The sequence below is a fragment of the Triturus cristatus genome, chromosome 5_1, assembly GCF_964204655.1.
Source record: "Triturus cristatus chromosome 5_1, aTriCri1.1, whole genome shotgun sequence".
NCBI classification, from domain to species: domain Eukaryota; kingdom Metazoa; phylum Chordata; class Amphibia; order Caudata; family Salamandridae; genus Triturus; species Triturus cristatus.
In genome coordinates this window covers 349,834,317-349,858,710 of record NC_140587.1, presented here as the reverse complement: position 1 = coordinate 349,858,710, position 24,394 = coordinate 349,834,317, and the positions used below count along the sequence as shown (strand labels likewise).

The window sequence follows — 24,394 nt, the reverse complement described above, 5'->3', positions numbered from 1 at the left end:
ACTCTCTACTACTCACTCTACTACTCTACTACTCACTCTCTACTACTCTCTCTCTACTACTCACTCTCTACTACTCACTCTCTACTACTCGCTCTCTACTACTCTCCACTACTCACTGTCTAATACTCTACTACTCACTCTATACTACTCACTCTCTACTACTCTACTACTCTCTACTACTCTACTACTCTCTACTACTCACTCGCTACTACTCTCTACTACTCACTCTATTACTCTCTACTACTCTCTACCACTCACTCTCTACTACTCTTCTGCTCACTCTCTACTACTCTCTCTCTACTACTCACTCTCTACTACTCTACTACTCTCTACTACTCACTCTCTACTACTCACTCCCTACTACTCTCTACTACTCACTCTCTACTACTCACTCTCTACTACTCACTCGCTACTACTCTCTGCTACTCACTCTCTACTACTGACTCTCTACTACTCTCTACTACTACTCTCTACTACTCACTCTCTACTACTCTCTACTATGCACTCTACTACTCTCTACCACTCACTCTCTACTACACTACTACTCACTCTCTACTACTCTCTCTCTACTACTCACTCTACTACTCTCTACTATTCACTCTCTACTACTCTCTCTCTACTACTCACTCTCTACTACTCACTCTCTACTACTCGCTCTCTACTACTCGCTCTCTACTACTCTCCACTACTCACTGTCTACTACTCTACTACTCACTCTATACTACTCACTCTCTACTACTCTACTACTCTCTACTACTCTACTACTCTCTACTACTCGCTCTCTACTACTCTCTACTACTCACTCTATTACTCTCTACTACTCTCTACCACTCACTCTCTACTACTCTTCTGCTCACTCTCTACTACTCTCTCTCTCTCTACTCACTCTCTACTACTCTACTACTTTCTACTACTACCTCTCTACCACTCACTCTCTACTACTCACTCTCTACTACTCTCTACTACTCACTCTCTACTACTCACTCTCTACTACTCATTCTCTACTACTCTCTGCTACTCACTCTCTACTACTCACGCTCTACTACTCGCTCTCTACAACTCTCTACTGCTCACTCTCCACTACTCACTCTCTACTACTCGCTCTCAACTACCCTGTACTACTCACTCTACTACTCACTATCTACTAGTCTCTCTCTACTACTCACTCTCTACTACTCACTCTCTACTACTCTCTACTACTCACTCTCTACTACTTGCTCTCTACTACTTGCTTTCTACTACTGTCTACTACTCACTCTACTACTCTCTTGACTACTCCCTACAACTCACTCTCTACTACTCCCTACTACTCACTCTCTACTACTCACTCTCTACTACTCTACTACTCTTTACTACTCTCTCTACATACACTCTCTACTACTCGCTACTACTTGCTCTCTACTACTCACTCTCTACTACTCACTCTTTACTACTCTCTACTACTCACTCTACTACACACTCTCGACTACTCCCTACTACTCACTCTCTACTACTCCCTACTACTCACTCTTTACTACTCACTCTCTACTACTCTACTACTCTATACTACTCCCTCTCTACTACTCTCTCTCTACTACTCTCTACTACTCTCTACTACTCACTCTCTACTACGCACTCTCTACTACTCACTCTCTACTACTCACTGTACTACTCACTCTCTACTACTCACTCTCTACTACTCTCTACTACTCTCTCTCTACTACTCTCTACTGCTCACTCTACTACTCACTCTACTACTCACTCTCTACTACTCACCCTCTACTACTCACCCTCTACTACTCTCTACTACTCTCTCTCTGCTACTCACTCTCTACTATTCACTCTCTACTATTTTGTACTACTCACTCTCTACGACTCACTCTCTACTACTCTCTACTAACTCTCTACTACTCTCTACTACTCACTCTCTACTACTCTCTACTACTCACTCTACTACTCTCTACTACTCTCTATTACCCACACTCTACTGCTCACTCTCTACTACTCTCTACTACTCAAACTCTACTACTGTACTACTCTCTACTACTCACTCTATGCTACTCTCTCTACTACTCTCTACTACTCACTCTCTACTCTCTATTACTCATCCTCTACTCTCTACCTCTCTACCTTTACCTCTACCTCTACACCTCTACCTCTCTCTACACACACACATATGCACATATATATGCATATATATGCATTTATATATATTTATGTGTGTATATATACATACATATATAAACATATATATAATCTGCACATCTATATAAATACAAATATAAATGCATGCATACATATACATATATGCATACATATGCATGTTATGTACATGAAAGTTTGAAAAAAACAAATAAAAGCAGAGCTAAAGCTACCTAATTACAAACAGAATTGCTTTAACTTAAACGAGGGCGAGACCTATTGCATTTTCAGTGCTTGTTTACTTTGGTTCCATCAAGAAGGCATTCAGATGTGTCACACATTTGCCATAAATTCTGAATGTAAGCACTCTAGTTGTTCATTAGATCACTGTAGTAAAGCTACTGCTCACCAGGGAAGTCTGCTGCTGGTATTCAAAGTGCATGTTTCAGTTTGCATGTCAGAATTTTTTAATGAAATAAAAGAGGATTTGAGAAGTCAAAATGTGCCCTAATTTTTTTTTCTGCAGACTAATCATAATTTCTATGGCAAAATGAACCACCTCATTTTGTTCCTTTGCAAATTAAATGTTTTAAGTGTTAACACTTTATTCCAATCAAGATGGCTTCAGGTGTGCCATACTTTTGTCATAAGTAAGACTGTTAGCGCTCTAGTTGTTCTTTAGAACACTCTGGGACATTCTGTCATTGGGCTACATCTGGGTGATATTTGTGCTACATTTGGGCTCTTTTGTCTCTGGTGGCCATCTTGGGAGACTTATTTGTCATGAAGTTTCCTAATTTCCTCATTTACTACAGTCTCCTCAGTAGGAATACTTTCAGTTTATTACTTTGATTCCATCAAGAAGGCATTCAGATGTGTCACACATTTGCCATAAATTCTGAATGTTAGCACTCTAGTTGCTCATTAGATCACTGTAGTAAAGCTACTGCTCACCAGGGAAGTCTGCTGCTGGTATTGAAAGGGCATGTTTCTGTCTGCATGTCAGAATATTTTAATGAAATAGAAGAGGATTTGAGAAGTCACTCAAAATGTGCCCTAATTTTTCTTTCTGCAGCACTAATCATACTTTCTATGGCAAAATGAACCCCCTCATTTTGTTCCTTTTTAGATTAAATGTTTTAAGAGTTACCACTTAGGAGAGCGGACTGGAGCGCCCCACCAGTTTTGAAGATTTCGCGAAGATTCGTCAACCGGCGCCAAAGTTATTCCAAATAGAATGTTGCGGATTTCCTATGGATAATATGTCCTAACTATAACTACCTACTGGTAGTTATATATTCCTTTCCACACTTTCCCAAAAGCTTTAGGACACACTCTCCATCAGTTATATAAGGCAACAACTAGGTCTGCACATCCAAGGATATAATACCAGTGCCTTACGCGTTTCAGACATAGATTGTCCTTTTTCACATTCTGAGCGACATCAAAATGAAGGCAAAGACTGCTGCTGAATATTACAAGTGCCTTTAATTGCCTACGGGTGGGGCCTCATTATAATCCCAAAATTGCATTATGGGATCAGCAGTTCTTACAATAGGCCTTGTAGTTCACACACAAACAACATCCACTCAAATATATATTTTTCAATTCTGCCATAAGTGGGCTATCCAAGGACAGCAGTCAGCGTTGTCAATAATAACATAAGCCACCCCGATGGACCGACCTTGGCTCCACACATCCAGAGCTCCACGGCCCGCTTTTCTTGCGGCGGTGCAACCCTCACGGCAGGCATCCCGTGTATTTTATTCCTTTCCACACTTGAACCGCCGCAAGAAAAGCGGCCCGTGGAGCTCTGGATGTTTGGATGTGATGTGATATGTGACATCATCAGCAGTGCATTGCGGGGGCGCAAGTTATAGTTAGCTCTACTAACTACAACGTATGAATTTCTCTGGTTTTGTACGAGTGAAATGTCCAACTAACTATAACGTCCCTAAAACCTATAGTTTTTTCGGTGAATTTCTAAGGTTTTTTAAATGCTAATTTCTAACTATAACGTCCCTGAAACCTATGGTTTTTTCAGTGAATTTGAAAGGTTTTTAAATGCTAATTTCTAATTATAATGTTCGTTAAACCTATCGTTTTTTCAATGATTTTAAATTATCATTCCATTCTCAGCCTCATGAAAACAGCTGCTATCGCCAGTTTTCCAGCAATAGCTTCCGCAAAAATAAAGCCACAAATGAGAGCAACAACTAACGCTAATAATATGCAGAGTAGGCGTTCCTATGCAAAAATAACACGAAAATACCACTTCCCGATATTTTCAACGAGCAGCCAAATCTGTGAGGCGATCCAAAAACAGTCGATAAGCTGCATTAGCAGTAGGAATGTAACATCTGCCTTTTACTGGTATAAAGTAGGATGACTACCTACTGTGTGAAAGGGAGCCCAGCCTAGAATCACATCTGAAGACCAACACATGTCATAGAGCTACTGATCATGCACCTCCCACACCGAAGAAGGCCACAAAACCCACTGCCACCACCCTCAGGACCTCCCCCCGGACCACCCCCCCACTACCATCGAGGCAGCGCAGAACAGGACAGCGAATCTTCCAAAAACGGCATAGGCCCTCAGCCACACAATAGCTGAATGTTACGAGATGTGGCAACCAAACATGTGTGAAGGACGCAAGTCACCCTTCAGTATTAATGCACACAATACCAAGTGTAGCGGTAATGTGCTGGAAAGACCTCACTATGCAGAGCACAAACCTCTCCATGTGTACATATACTGCTGGTGCTTGTACTGTTGTGGACAGTGGACACAACTATGTTACCTCAGGCAGTGGGGAAGATCTTGGTCATGTACCTGCGTCGTCCTCCCCTGTAAGTGGAAGCGCAGTGGGCTGGACCAACGTTCGCCACTCCAGCGTAGAAGTGTGAATAAATAGGCCAGGGCTCTGGGCATGGTTCACTTGAGTGAAGGCCAACGTGTCTGCCCGAGCGGCAGCCCTCACCCTGTCACCTGGCTGCTGCCATGACCACGGGCCTCCTCGACACAGTGCTACCAGCGTGGCCCGCCCGGACCACGCATCATCGCAGGGTGCGCACACGCTGAGTGCTTCAGGTGCCACTAACTCAGTTCACCACAAGTCACCGCCACGTGGCCTTACTGAGGCAGAATTCATTAGACAAAAGACATTGCTATCAGTGCGGCCTGCCCGGACCACGCATCATCGCAGGGTGCACACACGCTAGTTGCTTCAGGTGCCACTAACTCAATTCACCACAAGTCATCGCCACGTAGCCTTTTAAAGGCAGAATTAATTAGACAAAAGACATTGCTACCAGTGCGGCCCGCCCGGACCACGCATCATCGCAGGCTCTACACACGCTGAATACTTCTGATGCCACTAACTCTGCAGCTCAACTCAACGCCACGTGGCTGTTGGCCCTTGCTGACCCTTGCCTCTGGCCTACACTGCGGTAACCATGGCTCACAATTAAAATTGAGTTTTGATTCATTAATTACAGAGTCCAGTAGGCAACTAACTACAACGTCCCTGAAACCTACACAATATCCTTTTAGTATCCTTGCTTCAAGAACTTTTTTGATATCAATTATAGCTTTAGTACAATGACCAAATTCATCTTGCAAGTACAAAGGAACACTGAATGGCAGTCTACACTGCAGCCAGCAGAGCTCACAGTTCGAATTCAGTCTTGATTAATTAATTTCAGAGTCCAGTAGGCAACTAACTATAATGTCCCTGAAACCTACACATTTTGACAATGTATTCCATACATATTTCATCTTTTCTTACCTACACTGCGGTCAGCAGAGCTCACAATTTACATTGAGACATGGTTTATTAACTGCAGATAGAATTGTACTCTATGTCTCGGATTTTGTCAAGAGGAAGTGTCAAAAAGCATTCCTCGATGTCTGTGCTGACTTCTGCCTTTCATCTACATTGCGGACAGCAGGGCTCAAAATTTAGATCGAGTTGCGATTGCAGATGACGCAGACCATTAGGCAACAGACATTGCTACCAGTGCGGCCCTCCCGGACCATGCATCATCGCTAGCTGTGCACACGCGGAATGCGTCTGATGCCCCTACCTCAGTGCACCACAACTCATGGACCCTTTATGATAGAATCTTTTGTGTATGATTTCAGATCTGCTGCCCCTACCTCAGTGTACCACAAGTCATGAACCCTTTATGATAGAATCTTTTGTGTATTATTTCACATCTGGTGCCCCTAACTTAGTGTAGCACAAGTCATGGACCCTTTATGATTGAATCTCTGTGTGTGATCCGATGATTACTGTTGTACTTGTTGCCAGCACCAACCATTCCCTGAGGGCTGGCTTACACTCACCCCACACGCATCCAGCACAGACGTCACTGAAAATGTGACCCCGGTAATAAAAAGGGTGCCGAGTGCACGTGCCCGTACCCAGTACCACTATCTATCTAACTGTGTCCGTGTGTTCATTATGTATGCATGATGCTGCCCCTGGGCCCTACCACATTACATTCTGCTGTGGACAGCGCTAGCAACCATGTTACCTCTGGCAGTGGGGAAAACTTTGGTTATGTAACATTGTCTCGGTCATTGTATAAGTACATAGGTAGAGACGGGATCATTAGAGTACTGCAAGGAGAGTGTAGAGTGAATTTATAAGTGCTTCGGAATTGGAGGAGTCATTGGATAAGTACATATGTTGGCGGAGCCTAACCCCCGAGCACGAGCTTGGCTCTAATTGGCTGCCCTCCATGTGCCAAAAATGGAAATTTGGGCTTTGCATGGCCCTGTATTGCTACAGCTGCAACACTCCACTGAATGTGCAATAAGCATTCATATCCACACAGATATGTCATGTGCACGATCTTTCATGTGTGGAAATATGGATGAATGTGGTGTCAGTGATTCCCCCTACTTTCCATGTTGGCCATGTTTTAGGACTTGGGTCACAGGGTGACACATTGGCACTTGCGGCCCAGGTGGCGGCAACACTACAACAGGGATACCCGCATCAGTTGATTCCTCATAAGCCCAGGACGGAACCACGTCCACAGCTCCGGAGTCATTGTTCACAGCTTCACGCAGGACTGGCATAAGCCAGGCCAGCCCGATCCACTTACGCATACAGGGAGGGACAACAACGCTACATGGCCCAGATTTTCATTGTAGTGATCTGCTGCTCTCAGGTATAGTTGTCAGTACACCACAGCCACTCCCTGATGGCTGCTTTACACCCACACCATACCCATCAAGCACAGGAGTCACAGGACACGTGACCCTGCCAATAAAAAGGAATGGGCGCATGTGCTCCACGGCATTTCCATTTCAGACTTGGAGCACCGGATGCACTGTGGCCGGCACAGGCACACCACCACGGGACAGTGACTTTCGGTGCACTGAGGTAGGGGCTCTGTAAGTGCTGAGCGGGTGTGCAGCCTTCAATGATGTCCCATCCCGGTGGTCCGGACAGGTCAGGTTTTGTGTGCCCTGCTGGACCGCAGTGTAGGCCTGAGCCATCGACCAGCGGGGCCTACCTTCACATGGCGTGGCCTCACTGGTCACAGAGTTAGTGGCACCGCAAGGGCTGATCGGGTGTGCAACCTGCGATGATGGCTGGTGCACTGGTATGTCTTCTGTCATGGTAAAATCAAAACGCAGCACCAAATGTGAGACCTAGTGGCCTGCAGAGCGGGGCTGCATGATGTGGAGGGTGCCCTGTCCATGGAAAGATGAGCAGTGAGGCCTGGGTGCACAGCAGCGGGCAGACACCTCTGGGCAGTGGGAGTGGATGGGGTACAGCAGCCTGGGTGCACAGAGGCGGGCAGATACCTCAGGCTGCCGGAGTCGATGGGGTGCAGCAGCCTGAGTGCGCAGGGCAGACAGACACCTCTGGGTGGCGGAAGTCGATGGGGTGCAGCAGCCTGGGTGCACAGGGGCGAAACAGAGAATTATGCGTGTGAAGTTGTATATATATGTCAAATGTAAATGTAAATTTCAAGGTACTTATAGAGCGCACTATCACCAGACGGACACCTTGAGGTGTCGCCTTTGCGGTTTTCTGGCGCTGATACTCATACCGCTGTGGAACCCCTCCTGGCTTTCCATGTGAAGTGTCCACTCCTGGGCACCCCCAGGGTGAAGCCAGGCATCCTTAGCGCTGTTGGGGCCGGTGTGGAGGCTAAGCAAGCTATTGCCCAGAGTTGCAGCGTGGGGCCCGTGATTAGAATAGGCACCGAGGCGAGAATAGACAGGTCCGAGGAAATGGAGCCCGAGCCCCGCTGAGGCGGGAATCGAACCCTGGTCCCTGGCCAGAACTCTGCTTCAGGGATTCTATACTAGGGCTGCACTATGTCCTGGCACGTGGTTGGAGACACACAGGTGGCAGAAAGGTGAGCTGAAAGGATTTTCTCCACAGTGTCAACACTCACTCTCCATCTCTTCCTTCCTGTCACTGACACTCTTTCTCTCTCTCACTTTCTATCTCTTCCTTTCTCTCTCACACTCTTTCTCTCTTTCTCTGTCTCTCCCTCTCTCTCTCATTCTTTCTTTCTCTCCCTCTCTGTCTCACTCTTTCTCTCTCTCTCTTCCTCTCTCACCTGTTTCTCTCTTTCTCTCTCTCTTCCTTGTATCTCACTCTCTCTCTTTCTCTCTCTTCCTCACTCTCTCACTCTTTCTCTGTCTTCCTCTTTCCTCACTCTTTCTCTCTCTCTTCTTCTCTCTCACTCTTTTTTCTCTTTCTCTCTCATTTGATGGACGCATGACACACAATCTTATCTTTCTTTTTGTCTTGCAGGCTGTGATTCACAAATTGTCAAGGGATGACACGCCATGCCTGTACCTACTTTTATTTTGTTGTTTTGTTTAAATAAAATGTTTTATATGTAAATCCATAGATGACTGAGATTCTTATTTGTCCAAACTCACATGCATGTTCTTAATTCTAATTGAGCGACATCAGCCAATTTGTTATGTTCCAGATTTCCTTAGGTTGCTCTCACATTTGTTTGTGGGGTGTGGCCATGAGGGGGGATGGCGGACAAGGGGCTGGTGGTGGGGGGTGTCGGAGCAGTGTTGGTTGTCCGAGATGCATGATCGTTGGCTCCATTGCATCTGTTGTCATTCAGGTGTGGCTCTGGGCTGAGCTCCCTTTCATGTTGCAGGTTGTAGTCCGACTTTACACCAGCTCAGAGCAGGTGTAAGCTTCCTACTACTAACACACCTTATCGCCTGTTTTGTACTTTCTTCGACAATCTTTCTGGTGGTTGATAAACTTGCGAAGTGATGTGTTCGCTACTTTTTGCACGGGTACGCCTACTCTACATCTCATTCGCAATATTTGCCGGGGTCATCCATGACGATGCTTTTTGAGGCTGCTATCGCTGGTAAACTGGTGATATGGGCTGTTTTCTCCAGCTTGTGAATGTTGCGTTCAATTTATCACCATTTTGGTTGTGATAAAGTGCAGTTAACTCGGGGATGTGTCCTTCAGAATATACCCCTCTGTGTTTCAAAGACATAAGAAGTACTTGAGTGCCGTGCTGAGAACCGCTCAAAAAACAAAAGAGAAGAGGGCCGCATCGGCCCCCATCCCGTGGCCAATTCTGGCCCCGAGGACCCCATCCCCCGGGGCCTGGCCTCACCGTTAGGGACTGTGGGGGGATCCCCAATGCCCCCACGGTCCCACCAGCTCCCCGCATTCTGCGGGAGCCGGCATTGCTTTTCCATACGGGCTGCTGCTGACATGCTGCTTCCCGTGTGGAAAAGAAATCAGCTTTGGATTTTGGAAGCGAGAGAAGGTTTCCCTGCTCTCGCTTCCAAAATCCAAAGCAAGTTTGCTATGACAGGGTGGGAGCTGTGCGGCTCCTGCCCTGTCATAGCAAACAGCAGTGTCCCGGGGGTGGGCACCCCGGGACACTGCAGGAGCCGGCCCTGGGGGCTGGCGGTCCCCAGGGCCATCACAGGCTCCAGGAGGAGGTCTGTGCGCCCCCCCCTCACAACATGAGTGAAGCCCCGGGGAGGTGGTGGTCCCCGGGGCTGCGGGGGACCCAGCGGCCCCAGCTAATATTTTTTAAGAAATGCCCCCGGGACCTAGCCCACCCGGGGGCCTCATTAAAATAAAACGCAGGAACCCGCGCTTCATTGTTTTTAAACAATATTGGCGGAATTCGCGACCCCAGCGTGTATTGCACCAAATAATTTTTTTTTGGGCCATGGGGGTCCTTCTGGGACCCCCTGAGAAGGCCTACGGGATCAGGGGGTCTCTACCCTGCCCTTTTTTCTTGCTTTATATCTTTGTTTCTCTGTTTTCTTGTGACTCGCTTCTACCGCATCACAAGATGGCTGCCAACACTTTCTGGTTTGGAGTGTTGACAGCCAATTAGAATGAAGCTTGTTGTTCTGGCAGCCAATTAGAATGAAGCTCGTGGTCGGGAGGGTTTGTGACTCCACCGCTGCCCTAGATATCAAAACTTTTATTTTTTTAATTTCTCAGCAACTACTGAACGAATTTACACCATTTAAAAAAAGTTGCTTTCTGAACCAAGCACTACCTTTTTGCCAAATTTGGAGTAATTCCATTCAGCAGTTTCGGCTGTAGCCTTGCCCAAAATTTCCTATGGGAAATTGATTTTTTGACTTTTATTTTTTGAATTTCTCAAAAGCTACTAAACAGATTTACCTCATTTAAAAAAAAAGTCGCTTTCTTAACCACGCTCTACCTTTTCGCCAAATTTGGTGTAATTCCCTTCAGCAGTTCGGGCTGTAGCCCGCCTCAAAATTTCCTATGGAAATTAACATGAACACCCCTTTTTTCTCAGCCCCCGCTTGACGAATCACCCCCAAACTTTCAGGATCGGAGCAGCCCTGGATAGACTTTTTTGGGGGATAATTTCGCAAAGATTAGTCAAAGGACACCCAAGTTATTAGCAGATAAATAAATGCTTTTCCTATGGAAACTAGGTTCTAACTATAACTACCTACTGGCGACTGCCAGTAGGTAATATACATATATATATATATATTCACAGAAAAAAAACATAGGTTTCAGGGGCGTTATAGTTAGCTGGACTTTTCGCTCGTACAAAACCATTGAAATTCCCCCGTTATAGTTAGTTCAGCTATCTATAACTTGCGCGCCCGCAATGCACTGCTGATGACGTCACATATTACATCACTCATGACATGGTCAGTGACATCACTCATGACATCACTGATGACATCTCAAATGACAACACTGATGACATCATCCAGTGAATGTGTGTTTTTCTGAAAATTACATATGTTTTATATATGTATATCTCAAGGTCGATTGAAGAATAAATGGGTATATAGGTGTCTAAATGGATGATTTGTTTTTGAAAAATTGATTGTATAACTGACTGATTAAGTGTATCTTAGTGAATACATGGCTTAGTGAGTAATGTTTAAATATGTAAATATCTGTATCAGGCTCTCACTTTGTGTATAAGTGGCTGCATGGGTTGGTGAGTAGCTACATGAGTGTCTATATAGGTTATTAGTTGGTTTTTTGAGTATCAGTATGAGTGTCTGAGTGTCTGTATGGATCGGTGGGGGGTATTACGCAGTGCATAGGTGGATGAATGAGTGACTCACTGTTTGTATGTGTTGAAGACAGCATGTGTGCAGGACTGTATGGGTGGATGAGTGTGTGCATGGGTGTGTTAGTGAGTAAATGACTGTCTCAATAGTGTCTTTATGAGTAACTAAACATGTTTTAAACTAGTATATGTGACTATTGGTGTATATAAGTGAGTATATGTGAGAGTGAGAGATTGAAAGAGTTCCTGTATGAATAAGTATGTTTTTCTATAAGTGATTGTTTAAAAGACTAAGTATGTGTAAGTTTCTGTAGAAGTAAGTGTGGTGTGTATATAACTGTATATGCAAGTAAATGGATGTTTGATTCTATATTAGCATGAGTGACTCTGTGTGAGTAACTCTATGGATGAGTGGCGTTGTGTAACAGGATGTATAGGTGTATGAGTACATATGATGAGTGAGTACATGTATGAGTGACTGTATAGGACTGTTGGTGAATGAGTGGATGTGTATGTGGATCTTAGAATTACTGAATAGGTTGTTGTAACTGATATTGGTATGTCCATTGTCTTGAAAATTTTAGTTTCTATTTTTGAATGTGTGTATCAAAGGTTATATTAGGGGGAGAGGAGGTCTGCCACTCTATCACAAGGATGATGTCATCAGTGATGTCATTTGAGATGTCATGAGTGATGTCACTGACCATGTCATGAGTGATGTAATATGTGACATCATCAGCAGTGCATTGCGGGCGCGCGAGTTATAGTTAGCTGAACTAACTATAATGGGGGAATTTCAATGGTTTTGTACGAGTGAAAAGTCCAGCTAACTATAACGCCCCTGAAACCTATGGTTTTTTCAGTGAATTTCTAAGGCTTTTTAAATGCTAATTCCTAACTATAACGTGCCTGAAACCTATGTTTTTTTCAGTGAATTTCAAAGGTTTTTTAAATGCTAATTTCTAACTATGCCTACAGAGATAGGACATGTGAAGAATGAAGAAAAAAAGCACAGAAAGAAAAAAAAGAAATGCAGAAAGAAGCAACAGAAGTCCTCAAAGACGAAGAAAAGTGCAGGAAGAAGGATAACGTGCAGAAAGAACAAACAGAAGAGCAGAAAGAAGTCTTGTTGCAAAATCATCCTGTACCCTCAACTTTTTCAGACGGATACTGGTGGTAACTGAGTCTGACTAACCAGTCCTAGAGCCAGTGCTCTGTTAAAAGACACTCAGAATACAGAGAAAACACCTACATACACTAGGGAACACTATGCGTTGGGGTCCCCCTGTGATCAGCATGACCTCCTCTGTAAGCCCCTAGTATATAATAGGGCAGGGGATTAAAACTACCTCTTAAAATGTGCCACAGGGCGTGTTTGCACACGTCACCTCAGGCCCAGTCCCCTCACTTCCCCTATGTGTCAACACGCCCTGTGGCCGTTTTAAGTTGGGAGATTAAGTCCACTTGAATCCTGAGGGTCCCTAGGGTCCAACTAGACCACTAAGTACCTCCAGTAAGCGCCACAGAGCTGCATTGCAGAGAGATGTAAAAAGGGGCATGGCCTAGACCACCTCTCTGCAACGCAGCGCAGTGGCGCTTACTGGAAGCACCTGGTGGGCTAGTTGGCCCCCAGGGTCCCTCAGTATTGAAGGGGAATTAATTCCCCAACTTACAACTGGCCAGGGGGCGCGTTTGCAGAGTGCTGCAAGGAGGGGGCGTGACCTCCAGCGTGGTTCGGGTCATTTATTTATTTTATTTTTTTAAGAAGGAGGGCTGTGTGGCCCCCCTTCCTATTCTAATTTACTGGCCCTGGGGACCCCATCCCCCAGGACCTGCACCCTAATTGGTTTTGTTGAAAAAAATTAATTTGGCCCTCCCAAGGCCTTAATCGGCCCCAGAGACCCCGGAGACCCCAACTGCAACCATGACATTGTAAATGCTTTGATTCCATGAGACAGCCCTCTCTACTTCTTCTCAGCATATGTACTCATTTTCCTTCTGAACATAGTCAATATTTTGATCATAAATGTTCTTTCATTGTTCGAAACATGACAGCTCCATATATATATATACATATATATACATATCTTCAAAGATACATTGATGTGGGGAGAGTAACCCGTGGCCTGAGAATTCTGATCGCCCCAAGTTACGAAGCACCAGACCACGATATGATGCGCGAATGGGCCGAAACTAATCTAGAATCATCAAGAAAACTACTATTTATACTTGTAAAATATGCAGAAAAAGACTGTACTAGATTGGCAGTTGAAATTGATAACCTTACAAAGGAAATTGACTCTATGGAACAAAAGGAGGAGACAGAAAAACTCAAAAGTGAAATGAAAAAGCGTCTAAAAAAGGAGGAAGATATAATACGTGAGCGCAAGACATTCAAGTTTCACAGAGACCGCTGTGACTACGAACAGGGAAGAATTTTCACTTTCGCTCGTAAATATGATGCTCTTAAAGCGGACAACACCACTAACCATGAAAATCAATATCAGGATCTGACCTCGGCGTCAGGTGATAGTTCAACAGTGGAAAGTGAATCTGAAATGGGGGCACGCAATAAAACAAGGGCAAATCCCCGCAGACACTCACTCACTGATGAAGTCGATTTTTTATGTTTGGAACGCCTACAATCATTGAGACCAAGGAAGCAGCAAAACAGCGGAAATCGGGGAAAAACAAAAAACGAAGAGAGAGAAGAAAGGCCAACCGGAGAAGGAACAAACAAAAAGCAATTGAGGAAACAAACGAAGAAATACTGGAAGAAATAGAATGTCCTAACTCAAATGAAACAAGTGAAACAACGGTAATCAATTTAACGGACCTAACTCTCAATAGGGCGGAAACACAACTACTGGCCCTAGGACTCTCTTTTTGCCCTGAAAACTCCTTCAATTATGCCAAATCCCGAATTGATATTTACAAAAGCGTCAGGAAATTGAAATTAATGAAATTCCATGAACAATCCAACAAATCAGCGGGTGGGGTAGCCCTCAGTACTCAAACACCTATAGCAAGACCGCTAGATGGAAATGAGACGACGCTGGACTCACAAGAGTTAGTTGATACCCTTTATGATTTACAACAGGAAAGTGATCTAACTAGTCAAGCAGCCATATCAAGCTCATCACAACAAAACATAGAGCGGGCGGGCAAATGTCAAACCCCCTTTAAGCCACCGTCAAAATTCTATCCTCTAACCATCAAGGATACAATTGACAGCTTCCAAGAGCAGGTGATTGCTGATTTGAAGAATCTCAACAAATCAACCTACAGGGCAACACAAACCAGGAGAAAAAATATCAAAGAACTGCAATACCATCAACTAATGACAAAAATCAAAAACACCAAGGAAATAGTAATCCGCAATGCAGACAAAGGTGGTAATGTGGTTTTATTAAAAAGAGAAAATTACTTGAAAGAAGCCATGAACCACTTAAATGACAAATCTTGCTACGCGACAAGTAATAGAGCAACTTGGAACTCAACAAACTCAATATACCGAGTGAAACTAATGGCCTGGCGAGAGATGGGATTGTTAACAACAGAAGAGTATAAATATCTGTGGACTCAGAAATCAGTTATCCCCATCCTGTACTTCATACCTAAAATACACAAAGATAAAATCAATCCGCCTGGGAGGCCAATCATATCCGCACGCAATAGTATATTTGAAAAAACATCCAAATACGTAGATTTCTTTTTACAAGACTTTGTTCAGAACCTGGCTTCATATATTAAAGACACGGGTGATTTTCTAATGAAAATAAGAGACCTAGAATGGCAGGAAAACTTTCTTTTGATTGCGTTGGATGTAACCTCGCTGTACATATCAATCAAACACAATGATGGACTACGAGCATTGAAATATTACCTGGCAAGAAGAGGAACCACCTATGCTGAGCATAATCAAATGTTGATTAACATGGTTGAACTATGTCTGACTAACAATATATTTATGTTCCAGGACGCGTTATACCAACAATTACGCGGGGTGGCAATGGGTGCAAGCTTCTCCCCCAGCTACGCATGTTTACACATGGGCTGGTGGGAGGAGCTTGTACTCATGACGAAATATCATGATATCTTTAAAAACAATATTCAATGTTGGTTTAGGTTCATTGACGACCTGTTTTTGGTATGGAAGGGAACAGAACAAGGCGCAAGGGAATTCATTGACCAACTTAACATCAATGACCTTAACCTAGAATTTACTTCCAATATCAGTAAAACGGGGGTGATATTTCTTGATGTGGAGGTGTACATAGAAGAAGGGAGGGTAGAAACGAAACTGCATAGAAAACCAAGGCAGGAAACTCAATTCTGCATGCAAGCAGCTCCCATCCCAAGCACCTCATCCAAAGCATCCCTTATGGGGAACTGCTACGAATAAAACGCATTTGTAGTGAAAGTGGATCCCTAAAAATAGCACACCAGGAATGCATTAATCGCTTTAAGATGCGAGGTTACAGCAACAAATGGCTAGAAAAAGCCCTTACCAAATGCAACCAGGTTGACAGAGATTTGCTGATCTGACCACCCCAAAACAAAAAGCCTCTAACGATGAATTAACTGATAACTTTAGATTTATCTTTCAATATAATCGACAGGAGGGAGCAGTAAGGAAAATACTCAACAGAAATTGGTACCTCATAAAACAGGACCCCATAATTGGTAAAAAGTTCCCCAAACGCCCAGCTATCACATATAGACGAGGAGTATCTATGAAAGATATGTTGGTGGATAATGACCCATGTGGGGTGGGAACCAAGGGATCTTGGTTGTCACAAAGACGGGGATTCTTTAAATGTAAGGTTTGTAAGGCCTGCGAATACGGGGTCTCCACAACAAATTACACTACACCATTTGGGGGCCCCAATAAGGAAATCACCAAATCATTGAACTGTAAAACTGACCATGTAATATATGTTTTGGAGTGTACATGCAAATTAAGGTACATTGGGAGTACCATTCTCCCGGGGCACAAGAGAATACTCCAACATATACGTGCAATCAAAAATCATGACCAGGCGTATCCAGTGGCGCGTCATTTCCAAGCGAAACATGAGGGCAACCCAAAAGATTTAAGTTACTTCCTCAGTGACTCTGTCCCCAAAAACAAAAGAGGGGGTGACAGAGAGAGAACACTCAGAATATTGGAAATGTACTACATCTTAAATCTAGACAGTAGACACCCACATGGACTAAATAGCTCGGAGGAGCTACACGCCAGTCTATAATTGTCACGCTCATGCCAAGGTATCCAACTCCACCATTTACATATTTATATTCATATTTATATTTTACACAAATCTTTTTTCCTTGCTGAAACCTGATTTTAATCTGGGGCTGATAACTTGACTAACCTGTACTGATTGCTTGCATTTTCTTTAAGTTCCAGAAGTATTTTACTATTTATATATCGGCCGATATTATAGTAACTACTGAGCTACTATGATTTCTAAACTTGCTCCCTTTCTCTTATATATATTTTTATATTTATTACCAAGCACCTTTCACTCTTTTTAGTAGTTTTAAATTAAAGCACATTTTGCACACATATACTAATACCAATCAAGACAAAAAACTAAAAAAAGAATAAATGAGTCAAAAATTACAAAAATCTCAGTGTGGGGGGCCGTACCAGATATCATTTTACAGTGGGCAACCTGATCTGTCTTTTCTTAAGTCTTTCCAGTTTATGACCAATAATCGTAGGGAACTATTGCTCCCAATATGTCAATTGCAACCAATCCACGGTGGTCATGACAGACAGAACGAATTTTATGATTGTACTTGTAATAAATTGTGTAGTATTATTTAATCTTTTACTCAGAATTTTATACATTTGTGTGATTTTTATGTATTTATATATATTTATATATTTATACATGATTTTATCTTGGTCATTGTGACACAGGAAATGTTTTTATAAATTTATAGACTACTCTATTTATTTATGTATTTATACATTTATTTACATCAATGAAATATGAGCTGTTTAAACATGACACAGTGAACACAAATATAATCATAAATGTAAGTTTATGACGATTGATATTTAAATCTATATCAGTTGATATGAGAATATCTATACTACTAGGAAAGACCTAATAAGGAAAAGACAAATTGAAAGTGATAAACCAAACATACTGTGAATAAAGTTTCTTTGTTTTTTATTTAAAAAAAACTGTTGAAACACACGATGCCCTACCCCCTTTAAAAGTGCAAAACAATTGGTGGTTCAGCGTCATGTGATCAAGTCCCCAAGCAGGGACGAAACGCGTAATGGCTGCTGTGTTGTGGATGTAACCCTAAGGACAATAAAAACTATCGGTATCAAAGGATTGTGGACCGTGCTCTTTTTCCGTGGCTGGTGGCAGAATCGCGGAGTGGAAGAGTGCTCGAAGATATATATATATATATATATATATATATATATATATATATATATATATATATATATAGTTTTTACAATTGTATATAGCGCAATCTAGACCTGAGTCATCGGGTATCAGAGCGCTTTACATGAGCACCAGTTTTGTTACAGATGGACACAATAATTTTTGGAAGGCACAGGGAGATTAAGTGATTTGACCAGAATCACAGGATGTTGAGCGTTGTTGCCGAGGCTCAAACCCGGGTTCCCCAGCTTCGAGGTCAACCGCTCTAGCCGTAAGGCTACATCCTCTCCCCTATATTGACCCTCGTACTCTGCAAACTATGACCTATTATAAGCCCTACAATCCTAAAAGCATAATTAAAAAGTCATTCTATATTTATAAAATTACTTCTAAGCTGTTATCCATGATTACCTCTTCAGTTTCCGACAAAGCTGCAGCACTGAAATCGTAACCAAAAAGGAGTAAATACGTGCCCAGCGTTCTGGGCTCGCTAGCTCTGTCTGCCAATCTAAATACCCTCAAACAAAACAACCATTCAGTATTCTGTCATCATGCATGGAATTTGACAATGATAGAGTATTAAGACCACTCTCCTCTTCCCATATTTTAAATTAACTTTAACTCATACAAGTGGCACCACCATAAACCAGCAGATATTCATGATTTTCCCAAACTAGAACATTTTCTGTGTCTTACTATCTAGCCATAGGATTGACATTCACCAGCATGCCACAAAAGCAACTCTATCTGAACATCTATAAAACTGTAAATATAAGCAAAAGTTTCTTACCTGAACAGTGAGGCAAAGATCCACTCCAGTGACCATTCAGCTGACAGGTGCGTGTTGAGTGGCCTATTAAAGTTCTCCTTCCAGTGCAAGAATAGCGAACAGTGGATCCAAATGTAAATTTTTCACCAACCGTATTTGCATTTGGTGGTACACCAGGATGACCACAGTCAATCACTAGGAATTAAAATCAATTGCTTAGTTGCTTAATAAAATACATAAATTATATATATATATATATATATATATATATATATATATTTTCATTCATTATAAACTTTATTTCACATTAAAAATGCATAAAGGTACATAAAGGTTAATAAAAAGAATAGATTTCCTTTACAAAATGTGATTGCAGTCCTTTAGATATTTCTATCCACAGTTGTTTAAATAACAATACAATCTAAGGGTAACTTATTGTTATAGTCAAGCAGCACATCATACAGTATTTAATTTCATTTAAAGAATTATTACAAAGCATCCTGTGGTAAAACTCTTTAAAATGTATTATGACAAGCCATTAAAATCCTATATACTCTAAAATGTGCCTTTATCAAAAATATAAATATATATAGTGCTAAATAGATCAGGTTATCCTTCTTAGATTCATTGGACAATAATTACAAACCATTTGCAGAGATTCTCTGTGTGGCTGTACAGTCCTCATTGATCGTATCAGCAATTTAAGCCAGTAGATGCTAAATATTTAAGTAAAACATAATGATTATGGGGCTGGAATTTGCAATCATTAATCCTGTTGTGAATGTTTAACTAAAACATGAGTTAAAGTTTGAGCTAAGCATATATAAAGTGTCTATTGATTTGACTTTCCATCATCGGGACATGAGGGAATATAGTTTATTGAATATAGATTTGATGGATAACCCAACATTAAAGGGATGTAATTTAAACAAAATCTTAGCAAAATATAACAGTGCTGCTGGTTCGCAACAAAACATAGATAGGAATGGGAACCATACAACACAGGAGGTAAACCACAGTATGCAATTATGTTACCTTTTCCTTTGTTCCTTTCCCATCTAGTTTCGTTCTTTTGGCCATTAAAATTTCTTTAAGTTTCGATTTAGAGAAGCTTTCCCAAAGAGTTGGGGTGTCATAAAGGTCAGTTAAATCCATGGAGATAAAAGACTGTCTAATATAAAACAGCCACGGGATTCTAAGGGCCTGATCCAATTTCATGATGTCTTTTACCACAAGTTGGTTTAATTGCACCGTATTCCTTTTCCATATTGAAGCCAAAATAATAGTGGGGTCATCATAATGGTGTCACTGATAAAGGGTAACCCCAATTCCTTATGGCAGACATAGTTGAAGCATACACTTGGCACGGACATTAGCCTCTTAACAAACCTATCCTCCACATGCTGCGATGCCTCAGCATCCGTGATACCTCAGATTGCGGCCCTATATGTAGCAAAAGATGTAGTTTTGGCTAAATAAACTTTAACTATTTCCTGGACTGGTTTAGAGCCCAGTTTTGTTTTAAAACTTGAATACTGCGGCTTTGCTTTTGTCCATGAGGTTTACGCTATTTAGCACCATCTCCTTCCATTTAAATTTAGAGTTGAAAAGGACACCTAAATATGGTAATTTATTTCTTTGACCCAGTTGGAATCTCAACATTCTCTTAGACTCCTCCCCTACAACCATAACAAAAGTCTTATTGACATAGAGTTCCAAGTCAACCATAAAAGACGAATATTTCTCTATTTGATTTTGCAGGACCATGGATGTTCTAGCTAATAACGTAGCATCATCTGCATAAAGCAGAATAGGGAGAAGAGTTGAGTCAACAAATGGGGAATCTTTTCCATTTTAAGTCAAGACCTCATTTAACTTATTGGTGTAGAGGGCAAATAGAAAAGAGGCGGGCACGCATCCCTATCTTACCCCTTTTCAATTTTAAAAGGCTTGAGCATTACCCTGCGGCCCGTGCCATACTATGGCTGATGCACCTATATAAAGTTGCCTTATAAAAATTATTATCGGAGCCTCCACTCCCATGTCCGCCATAATGGACCACAGTTTACTATGTGCCATGCAGTCAAAGACTGCTGAGAGGTCCATACAGGCCTTGCAAAGTTGACCTTTCATTACTATGGAATATTTTGCTGCCACTAAAGTTAGGTTCAGGCACTGATCTAATGTACCCTTGCCCTTCCTATAACAATACTGAACCTCCGCAAGAGGCTTTTTTTCCGCCACCCAGTGTTCAAGCCTGTTCAGTAAAAGTTAACCCATTAGCTTAGCTGTGATGTCTATTGGGAAGATGGGTCTGTAGTTGGCTGGGTTAGAGATGTCTCCTTTCGTATAAACTGAAATGATTAGAGGCTGCTTCCAGGGGCCCTGTTTTAGCTATTGCATTAAAAACAATTGTCAACAGTGGGGCCCACAATTGTTTGTTTGATAGGAAAATATCCGGCAGCCTTCACAAAAGGAGACTGAGAAAGGGCAAGCTCTATTTATTCCAGTTCAAAGGACCTAGGAAGATATTATTTTGGGGCCATCCAGGCAACATCAGAGGCATAATTCTCCATCTTTTGCAAAAGCTTCGGATAGTGAATTACCCATGTGTCCTCATCTGTATATACATCCAGTAATGGCTCATCCTCTTCTGACAAAAATGGGATATTAACCACCTTCCAAAAGGATTTACTATAATTTCTAAGTGAGGCTTATTTTTACCATATTTAAGGGAGAGAGCCCTAGCACTGTGGCACTGGTTCTCAGTGGTAAAATGTGCAGAGTCCTAAAAGCCAACAAAAACAAAAACAGCAAAAATATAAATAAAATATTAACTAATCCTAAATCAGCTTTCAAATTATGTGTTTTATATGTGAAATAGGTGGAAACGGTGTGCATTTTTTTCCCATTTTGCACTTGTATATAAGCCCTTTCAAAATATGTGACTTAATGTTTCCAGGTTACTACGGGGACAGGAAAAATCAACTGTAGTTCACTTCAACTATGTAATACTTCAAATTAGAATGTAGAGACGTGCAAAAATATGAGAAGCAGAGTAAACATTATATATGCTGGTATCATTTTGTACAGTATTCCAAACAATTTACAGGAAAGGAAGGAGCTGAAGAGATTTAAATAGAAACAATGATGTCTGACAAGACATCTATTTGCGTTAAGTGGTAATTTGTCTGATTTGCATAAAAAGCTTTCAAGATGCTAGTAATGTTATGCATGTTTACAAGTAGTATGAATAGAGATGTGATTCTGAAATAAATTAACGGTTGACTCAGTCTGATGGAAAACACTCAAACATAATTGACATTTAGTACTTTGAAAAGATATGGTTTTGTTTTACGTACATATTTTACAACATTTCACAACTTTACCAAGAAAGTTTTGAAGATATGAAAACTTATAAATATATCTGTCTATCTATATATATGTATGTATATATATATATATATATATATATATATATATATATATATATATATATATATATATATATATATATATATATATATATATTTATAGATATAATTAGACTTCGCATCTTTGGTGTGGTTTCCCCTGACTTTTTGCTTCTACCTCCTGTATTATTGATGCTGTGCTGGATTTTGTTTTTGCTGGCTTAGATGCTGTGGGCACTTTGCCACTGCTAATCAGTGTCAAAGTGCAAGTGCTCCCTGTATAAATTGGTATTACAAATGGTTCTCCCTGATTGGCATATTTTATTTACTGGTAAGTCCCTAGTAAAGTTCACTGAGTGTGCCAGGGCCTGTAAATCAAATGCTACTTTTGTGCCTGCAGCACTGATTGTGCCTTCCACATGCATAGCTCTGAAAAACTATCCCAGAAATGCTACTGCGGTGACTGTGCGCAGCTTTAAACTGCCATGTCAACCAAGTGCACCCACTTGCCAAGCCCTAACTTTCCCTTTTCTTACATGAAAGGCACCCCTATGATAGGCCCAAGGTACCCCCGCAGGCAGGGTACAGTGTATGTGAAGAGTAGGACATGTACTGGTGTGTGTGACATGTCCTGATAGTAAAATAATGCCAGTATTGTTTTTCACTATTAAAAGGCTATCTGCCCCATAGGATAGAATGGGAAATGCTTTGTAACATCTTACAAGTATAACTTACCATTGGGACAAGATAGAAAAACACAGTTTAGGCTCTCTGAACTCAGACTTTACTGACACATCTTTTAGTAAAGATCGTTTTAAAATAGTGTGTGAAAATGCCACTTTTAGAAAGTAGGCATTATCTTGTTTAACCATTCTGTGTGCCCCTGCCTGTTTGTGGATTGACTGTCTGGTTTCAGAGTGACAGGGGTATGGGCATTTACTGTAGAAAGCCACTGGGGAGATTGAGTTGTACCTGGCCCTTCCTGGATGACTCAGAGCTGAGTTGACTAGACCTTGGCTGCGTTTAGAGTAGTGGGAGGAGTTTTCCTTGACCCTGAATAGGCCTGTCTCCCTTGCCCAATGCTGTCTTCACTTCCTGTGTTTATACTGCACCAGTGAGGACAGAACTGGTTTGGACTGGGCTGATAGACCCTTGCACAAGGAGAACACAGACAAAATGGGGTATAAATAGAGGCCCTTTAATCCCAGAACTTTCGATAATTTCTGGACTCAAGTGGAACCTTTGCCAAGGAGCAGAGCTGGAGAGCTGTGAGTAGGTGTAATGCCCCTTTGCTGTGTGCTGTGTGGGGTTGACCTGCAGTGGATGTTTCTGCCAAGGAAAGGTCAAATACTGGACATTTTCTGTGAACCTGCTTCAAAAAGTATCTCCAAGGGCCTTTGTGTGCTGGCCTCCTGTTATGAAGTTTCAGGGACACAAAGTCTTCACCCCCAGCTCCCCTGAACTCTACTGCAGAGAGGTCTGACTTGCCAGGAGGTGCCTTTTCCCGTTTTGGGCCTCTGAAGGTTGTTCCTGCTGTTGGGAAGCCTGAAGAACTGCAAAAATCGATGCATCGTTCTTCTTGCGGCTGTTTTTCTAATGCAGCATCGCTGTGTGGGAAGAAAACTCCATGCACCACTGCCGAGACAATGCAGCACCTGCAACTGCAAGAACCGATGCCTCGTGGGATCGCGGCTGGAGAAACCTGCCGCAGCGCTGCTTGCCACATCGATCGCCAGCACATCCTGGATTTCCATGTGTCACACCTGTGGGAGAAGTTTTCCCGACACATCACCAGCAGGCCAGAACTGTCTTGGAGTCAACGCATCACTTCCCCTTACAGTCCGGATTCAACGCAGCACTTCTAATGCATGCAGCAGAACTGTTGCATTGCCTCCCGAAGGACTCAGAAAGTGACGCATCTCTTTGTTTCTCAATGCTTCCATTCTCTGCGGCTGTTTTGCCTCGTGAATTTTGACGCATCTACAGGTACTTTGTGTAGAATCATGCATCGATAGTTTTCTATGGACCAAGTAGCTTGAACATTTTTAAAGTCATATTCTTATGACATGTATGTTGGATTTTTGTTGTTTTGATCTTGTAGATAAAGATGCTTTATTTTTC

At 42.2% G+C, this 24,394-nt stretch overlaps 1 protein-coding gene across 1 annotated transcript in view; it reads right to left on the bottom strand.

Moving 5' to 3' along the window:
• Positions 1-24,394, bottom strand: part of CSMD3 (CUB and Sushi multiple domains 3) — a 2,836,509-nt gene that overhangs the window by 236,771 nt on the left and 2,575,344 nt on the right. Inside the window, exon 56 of the mRNA XM_085605076.1 lies at positions 18,882-19,055. Coding sequence (XP_085461202.1) covers positions 18,882-19,055 — 174 coding nt within the window. The remainder of the gene's footprint in view (positions 1-18,881; positions 19,056-24,394) is intronic.